Here is an 8717-nt window from a genome sequence, read left to right on the forward strand (position 1 = left end):
GAGAGAGAGAGAGGGGAGGAAAAAGAGAAGATGAAATCGGGGGTAGGAGTATGAGAGAAAGAGATAAATGAAATGAAAGCGAGGGAGGGAGGGGAAGGAAGGAAAACGAGAGGAAAGAGAGAGAAGAGTGGTTGGTTTTTCGAGCGTGGAAGCTCTCACACTGTTTTTAGCCTTTCTGCCGGAATTGAAAATCAACTTTCCAGTTTGAAACTTTCCAGTTTCAAAGAAAATCTATATAAGATACCGACCGACCGACCGACCTACCGACCCGCGCTGGAGAAATCTCTCATTTCCAGAAAAAAAATTTTCTTCTCCATCATATAAATAATCATAATAAAATTTAATAAAACGAGAGAAATCGAGAGAAAACAAAACGAAACGAAAAAATGCATTTTACGAACGTTCGAAAACAATAACAACGATGATAATAATAATAATAATAATAATAATAATAATAATAATAATAATAATAATAATATTTTTTCAAAAAAAAAAAAAAAAAATTTTCACCCGTGGGGTCATTACGTGGTGGAAAATTTTACGAGTTATTATTATTATTTTTTCAAAAACGAAACTAATACCCTTTGATTAGAAGAAAAAAAACTAATGGAAATCGATAATCGACCGTGGGGGGAGGGAGAACGGAAGAGAACCGGGGGAAGGTTCGAACGAAAAAAAAAGCAGAAAGAAGAGAAACGGAATGACTGAAGGAGGGGGGAAGGGGAGAATTTTTTTTTTTTTTCCTTTTAACGCTTCGAAGTAAAATCGCACTTTGAAACTTATTATTATTATTATTATTATTATTAATCGTTATTATCGTTATTATTATTATTATTACCGTTATTTAGGTAACGGAAAAATAATAATAATAATAACGTTATCGAGGGCGGCGGCGACAACAAACGCGACAGATTAATAAATGCAAATTATCGGGTTAATAACTTATTGGGTCATTCACAAACTACTCGACGATTTTTAAAAAAAATTTTTTATGCAAATCCTTCGTTATTCCTCCCTCTCCCCTCCTGTTCCTCCCCTTACTCCTCACAAGATCGTTTGTTAATTATGTAAAAATTATTGGGACGTATTTTCTGGGAAAAAAAAAAAAAAAAAAAAAAAATATGAACAAATTGTTCAAAAAAGAATCCCTGGAATTTTTTTCCTTTTTCCCTTTTTTGTTTTGATTTCGATTTTACGCGACGATTCGTCGAAAACGCCGCCTTTTTTTTTTTAATAATAATAATGATGACTTCATCGTAAATCCCCGACTCGGATGCATTTTTTTTTTTTTTTTTTTTTTAAATTAATTAAATGGCCGCAAATAAAAACAAACAAACGAAACAACAACAACTCGCGTCCGCAACAAACATACGTTTTTCGAAACGACCACATTTTTCATAACGAACGCCTACCACCATAACGAAAAACCGTCGAATTAAATCTAGCGGAAAACTAATAATAATAATAATATTATTTAAGAAAACGCAAATATTCAATTGCGACAAACCCCCGAGCGAGCGAGCAAGCAAGCGAGCAAACAAACAAACAAACAAACAAACAAAATGGCAAAACAAAAAAAAAAAAAGAAAAAAAATTTAACTGACCTGTTTGTGCATTTCCACGTTGAGACCGTAAGACATTTCATAATACTGAAAAGAAACAAAAAAAAATCATTATTATTATTATTATTATTATTATTATTATTATCATTATCATTTATTTACTTTTTTGCTACAAACAAGAAAATTTAAAAAAAAATTATTTTTATCCTTTTACTACAAACGCCATTTTTTTTTTTTTTTTTTTCCAAAAAGAAAATTTCAAATCGACGAAAATTTTGAATGAAAAAATTTTAATTTTATGATACAAGTTAATGATAATGATGATGATGACAGTGAGAATGAGAATGATGATGATGATGATGATGATTAAACGTATCCGCGGAAAACATTCGGAAAAGTTTCTTCTTTTCATTTTCCCTTTTTTTCCCCCCTTTTTTTTGCCGTTGCGATTAAGAAAAAATTTTCTCACGGTTAAACCACCATCGAGATTTCTTCTCCGGGAAAAAGAAAAAAGAAAGAAACGAACAAACGAGAAAACAAAAGAAAATGAAAAAGAGGGGGAAAAAAAGGAAAGAGGAAAATATGAAAAAGAAAAAAAAAAAGAAAAAAAGATTTGCGAATTTTTCATTCCCGGGAAAATTTTCATTTTGATTATTTTTTCCTTTCTTTTCCTTCTTTTCCTTTTCTTTCTTCTTCTCTTTTCCTTTTTTTTTTCATTCTACCTGTTTTATTTTTTGCGGAAATGTTCATTCCGACCGTCAAATGTTTGTTAACAAATGAAAAGCAAAGTTTTGCGGAAAAATAAAAAAAAAAATTCAATAATGAATGACGTGGGGGGGGGGGTTTGTTCCTGCGGGGACAAAATGAAAAACAACCTCCCGATATTGCTTTTTTGCGAGGGAGGAGGTGGGAGGGGGCATGGAGGATTTACATCCGCAACGACGAATCCTTTTTTACGCTTGCGTGCATTTTTTTTTTCCTACGTTTTCCGACGACAGAATTTAAAATTTATCGAATTTATCCTATTGAGAAATAGTCGGCGAAATAATCTTAATAGAAATTAAAATAAATTTTCCTCTCATTCCCGCCATATCTCGTTTCAAATTTTACAAAATGGAAAAGAGAGACAAAGAGAGAGCGCGCGACAGAGACAGAGACAGAAACAGAGAGAGAAAAAAAGGAAAAGAAAACAAAAATAAAAAAAAATAAAAATAAATTTTTTTTTCTTTTTTTCCAGTTTTCGCAAACTGGATAAATAAATTTTTACTTGAAATAAAAAAAAAAAAAAAAAAAATTCCCAAGGATTCGAAATGAAAAAAAATATAAAAAAATATAAAAATACATAAAAAAAAAAAGAAAAGAAAATGAAAGAAAAAGAAAGAAAAAGAAAATGGAAAGAAAAAGAAAAAAAATTCATTAAAATTTTCTTATAAATAAAATAAAAACTTAAAACTGGCGCAGTAGTGGTAGTGGTAGTGGTGGTGGTGGTAGTGGGAGTGGGAGTGGTGGCGGTGGCGGTAGTAGAAACGCTGTAACGTTTTATTGTAGTATTTAAAATAAATTTTTTTTTTCTTTTTTTTTTATTATTATTAATATTTAAATATTTCTCTCTCTCTCTCTCTCTCTCTCTCTCTCTCTCTCTCTCTCTCTCACTCTCACTCCCTCCCTCTCTCTTTCTCTCTTCATCATTAACAAAAAACTTTTAGACATTTTTCAACTTTAATAAAAGGAAGAAGAAGAAGAAAAAAAAAGAGAGAGAAGGAGAGTTAAAAGAGAGAGTGTGAGTGAGAGAGAGAGAGAGAGAGAGAGAGAGAGAGTGAGAGAGTTAGAAAAAGAAAAAATTGTTTTAAGAATAAAAGCTCGAAATGGTATTTAAAACTTTAATTTTTTTTCTTTCTTTCCTTTTTTTTTTGCTGTTGTTTAAAAAAAAAAATTTTCTTCTTCTCCCTGCCATTTTTTTTTTTTTTTTTTATATTTTATTTTCTTTATTTATTCAGACGTGTAATAATAATAATGCGACGACGACGACGACGACGACTGGAAAATCCGATGCAATTTTTTTTTTTTTTTTTTTTTTTCAGGTATTAACGCCACGCCTGTGCAATAATAAAAAAAAAAAAATCTCAAACCCTTCCCTCTTACACTGCTGCCAACCATCCATCTCTCACTTCTTTCATCGACTTTTATTCGTCGTTAAACATTTTTCCTTTTTTTTTTTTTTTTTTTTTTTTTTAAATAAAATGCAACAGCAACAACAGCAACAAGGAAAATGCGTACACGCGCACACACACACACACACGTTTCGAACAAAAAAAAAAAAAAGAAAAAAAAAAAAGGTGTAAAAGTAATAGTCGTGTAAAATTACACGTTTTAACGCTTTTTCTTTTCTTTTTTCCTTTTTTTTTCCCTCGTTATTTCCAACTTGGAAAATTACAAAAGTTCATCACGATTACCAACAAAACAACGCAAAAAAAAAAAAAAAAACTTTTTCCTTTTTTCTTTGTAATTATTTTTAGATGGTCTATAGTAAAAAGCACCGCAGCAACCATTTTTCAGGTTCCTTCTTTTTTTTTTTTTCGTTTCTCCTTTTTTCCCTTCGATTTTTTTTGACGTGTGTGTGTGCGTGTGCGTGCGTGCGAAGAGGAAAATGAAAAAAAAATTTTTTTAGCAGACGCCATCGATGAAAGTAATACGTAGAAAACGAATCAATATCAAGAGAATGCCAAAATCCTTTCGATATGTAAAATTATCATCGTAATGTTTGAACGGAAACATAAAACGCACGCACGCACGAACGGGCCGTATAAGACAAGCGCGTGTGCGCACACACGCACACACGCACGCACACGCATCAATTGAAAGAACGAAGAGAAGGATAGAGAGAGAGAGAGAGAGAGAAAGAGAAGGTTAAAAAAAAAATAGAATTAAATAATTACAACCTGTGGGTTTTTTTTTTTTTTCCTTTTTTTCCCTTCCCTTTTTTCCCCCTTCATCCCTTTTTTCGAAATTTTAACCCGACGGATTTCGAATTTTATAAAAAAAATTAGACAAACGGCACAACCGACAAACAATTCAATTTAAACAAAAAAAAAAAAAAAACCGCAAAATTATTGTCGATTTAATCATTACAATAATAATAATAATAATAAATTTTTGCGGTTTTTCTTCTTTGTTTTCGTTTGCCGGCGGTAAAAAAAAAAAAAAAAAATTCGAACGTGCAAAATTAACGGAATTTTCCCCCCGCCCCCCTTTTCTACTCCTCTTCCTCTTCTTCATCATCATCTTCTTCTTCTTCGTCTCCTTCTCTGGTGGTTTTTATATTCGAAAAAATACATAAAAAAAAAAAAAAAAGGTCATTTATTCATTACTCGTCCTTTCTTTCTTTCCGCTAAGCATTTTTATTCTTGCACAATCTAGTATTGACCTTTGACCCTCAAAAAAAAAAAAGAAACGCATCACGTGGAGCATTAAACGACAATATGCGCTATTAACAATTTATTACGCGATAGTAATAATAATAATAATAATAATAACAATTAGCACTCTTCTTCCCTCCCTTATTTTCATTAATTCACCTTTTTAATCGTGATCGCTCACTCCCTCCCCCGCCTCCCCTCCTCTTAAAAGTGGTTACGGAATAAATTTTCCAAAGAGAAAAGAAAGGGAAAGGAAAAGTAAGAAAAAAAAGACCATTTTTCTTTTTTTTTTCCTTTTTTCACGCGAACCGTGACGAACGAACGAACGAACGAGCGTACGCAGGACGCAAGACGATGAAAAAACGTTCGATTCGACATAACAGGCAACGAACAAACAAACAAACAAACAAACAAACAAAAAAAACAACAACAACAAGAACAACTCGACTCATTTAAAAATTTTCCTCATTTTCCGGAAAAAAAAAAAAAAAAATTTTTTTACGAAACGCGCTCTGTCCGTCTTTCACGGTACCAAAATAACATTCATCAACTTACGGGATTTCGATGCCTTACAAACGAAAACAAACAAACAAACAAACAAACAAACGGTCGCGTAAAATGACCCCCCTTCGTTTCCCCAACCCCTAACCCCACCCTCATCACCCCCTACCCCCGGAAAAAAAAGGACGAGAATATTTTCAAATTAAAAAAAAAAATTTCCCTCTTTCCTTTCCTTTCCTTTCCCTTCCCTTCTACCCCCCGGGAGAAAGTTGATCGAATAAGTGAAGGAGGGAGAGGAAGAGATACGGAAAGGGGGGAAAGAGGGGGCAAAAGGAAAACAAATGGGAAAATTTTATACGGTACACGATGAAAAGTAGAAAATTTTTTTTTTTTCAAAAAGTCAATTTGAATTTTTTTTTTTTTTTTTCCAAACCCATAACTTTCCCTTAACTGGACATTTCATAATGAGAGGAGATAAAAAAAAACAAAAACAAAACGAAGGGAAAAAAAAACCGTTGATCGCGTGAAAATCCATTAAATGAAACAAAAAAAAAAAAAAAAAATTGCTGGAACCCGGCTGGAGTCTGCTTGTTTTTGCTTTATCTGTCCAAAAGATAGTGAAGGTTTTCATTTATTGATCACGTTTTTCCTAGAGAGAGAGAGAGAGAGAGAGAGAAAAAAAAAAAGAGATTTTCCATTTCACCTTTTTTTTTCCCCGCGTACGTTTATATATATAAATTTATATTTTCTTTTTTTTTTGATTTATTTTCTTTTTAAGCTTTATTTTTTTTTTTTTTTTTCTTTCTGGAGATGATGGAGAAGAGGAGAAAGAGAAGAGAGAGGAGAGGAGAAACGAATTGGAAAAGAGAGAAAAAAAGAAAAGTCGGAAAAGTGAGGAAGAGGAAGGAATAGTGTGAGAGACAAGAGACAAATTTCCATCTTACACGATGTTTCTTTTTTCCCCCCCTTTCCCTTTTCTTTCCTTTTTTCTCTCTCTTCCTTTTTTTGTTGTTGATATTTCCTGGAATCTTTTTTTTTTTCCTTTTCCTTTTGTTTTATAAATCGGGAATTTTTTTCTTTTTTTTTTTTTTTTCGAACCCTTAACTTGTCGGTTTGTTTATTGGAGTGAAAGCATAAGTTTTTATTATTAATATTTTCTTTTCTCCCCCTCCTCCCCTCCCCCCTCTCACTCTCACTCTTTCGAAATCCCGTCAACATTTTCGACAGTAAAAAATTGTTTAAAAAAAAAAAAAAAATCACAATCGATATAATAATAATAATAATAATGATAAAAACTTACCATTACGTAGTGCCGCTGCATTTCAGTCTTTTCCGTAGCAAGCTTTTCGCACTCTAATTTTAATCTGAAAAATTAAAAAAATTATTCGTTTTTTATTAGAACCGTTAAAAAAAATCAATCGATCGATCGATCGATCAATCAATCAATCAATTACTCACGTGTGATACTGGGCTTGTAAAAAATTAAATTCTTCTTTTATTCTCTCACAGGTTTCGGCAACCGTGAATTTCAATTGCCCTGGCTGAGGCGGAGGACCCTGAAAATAAAACAAATAAATAAATAGTCGAATGATAATAATAATAATAATAATAATGACGACGATGACGATGAACCGGAAATTATCATCATTATCATCGTCATCCTTTCTCTCTCTTTTTTTTTCTTAAAATTCATCCGCGGTACGTTTTGTACGTATCGTATCGTTTAAATAAATATTATTCTTTTCATATCAAAAGCCTTGTCAAAACCTTTTAAGAAAATGAAAAAGAGAATAATTTATTTGAAACGCGCGGTGGGAGGAGGGAAGGGAAGGGAAGGGGCAGGAAGAGGAGGACGGAGTAGTTCGGGGGGAGGAAGGAAAACGGCAAAAACGGAAACGGAAAAATCTTTTTCTTAATCTTTGTGAAACTCCAACGCGTTTTTTTTTTTTTTTTTTTTAAATAATTTTTTTTTCTTAAATAAACAAGCGAAAGTGCGTGAGTGCGTGCGTGTGCGTGCTTCGGTAAAAAAAAAAAATACGCACGAATTTCTTTTTCGCTCCAAAAATAAATAAATAAATAAAAATTAGCGCCTTTGAATGCCGCCCGGCGGGAAAAAACCGTGACGGATAAACTTTCTTATAAAAGACAACAACGTATAATAAACAATACGAAAACCGCCAAAGGCAAAAAAAAAAAGCTACCGAAGACAAACAAGCAAGCAAACAAACAAACAAACAAACAAACGAACGAACGAACGAACTTAGACTTTATAAAAATACACATAAAAAAAAAAAATAAAAAAACAAACAAATCAAATCAAAGATTTCTCTCCGAAAATTAATAATTTTAATCATAACATAAATTTATTTCAACCATATCATTATTATTATTACTATTATTATTATTATTATTATTAACGTTTCGCCACGTGAATAAATAAATAAATAAAATTCGGTATTATCATTATCATTATTATTATTATTATTAATTGAACGGCTTTTCTTTCGTTTAAATAACTCCTTGTAAACGTCGCTATTGTTATATTCATTGTCGAGCCCTTTTTTTTTCCTTTTTTCCTTTTTTCCTTTTTTTTTTTTTGTTTAACCGATCAATCAATTTTAAAGGAGCAAAAAAAAAAAAAGAGAGAGAGGTGGGGAGAGAGAAATTAATGGATTCCATTATGTCATTTTAATTAAAAAGCGAAACAAGTTTTTCTTCTTCTTCTTCTTCTACTTTTTCTACTCCAGATTCACGTTAAAAAAATTTTATAAATAAAATAAAAAGTGAGAAAAAAAAAAGTGAAAAATTTAATTAATTTTGCATAAATTTTTGTCCCCCCCCCTCCTCTCCCGCTCTCTACCCTACCCACAAATTGTAAATTAACGGAAAGAAGAAGAAAAATAAACTTTGACGTCGTAAAAGGTTCATAAGGGAAAAAAAAAAAACTTTCCTTTTTTTTTCCTTTTTTTCTTGTTTTTTTTTTTTTTTTTTTTTTTTGCTTCTTTATGTAACCGTGAAAGAATATTGGCCTTTAATATATATTTCTCTCTCTCTCTCTTTTTGTTAAATCTGAGTCAACAAAATAAGAGAGAAAGAGTTAGAAAAAAAAAAAAGGACCGGAAAATTTACAAAAAAAGAAAACTCAAAACTCAAAACTGAAAAGAAAAAAAAAAATATATAAAAAAAATAAAATAAAAAATAAAAAAAAAGAGACATCAAAATTCATTTTTCATTTTCC

General features: G+C 31.4%; 1 protein-coding gene across 1 annotated transcript in view; it reads right to left on the reverse strand.

The window, feature by feature from the left end:
• Phum_PHUM399450 (protein groucho, putative) overlaps positions 1–8027 on the reverse strand; it is a gene marked incomplete at both ends in the record, with an annotated part of 15629 nt that extends 7602 nt beyond the window's left edge. The window contains 4 exons of the mRNA XM_002428692.1: positions 1605–1649; positions 6780–6843; positions 6938–7035; positions 7974–8027. Coding sequence (XP_002428737.1) covers positions 1605–1649; positions 6780–6843; positions 6938–7035; positions 7974–8027 — 261 coding nt within the window. The remainder of the gene's footprint in view (positions 1–1604; positions 1650–6779; positions 6844–6937; positions 7036–7973) is intronic.
• Positions 8028–8717: the final 690 nt, after the last annotated feature.

This window comes from Pediculus humanus, genomic scaffold (assembly GCF_000006295.1).
Source record: "Pediculus humanus corporis 1103172107910 genomic scaffold, whole genome shotgun sequence".
Taxonomy (NCBI): Eukaryota; Metazoa; Arthropoda; class Insecta; order Psocodea; family Pediculidae; genus Pediculus; species Pediculus humanus.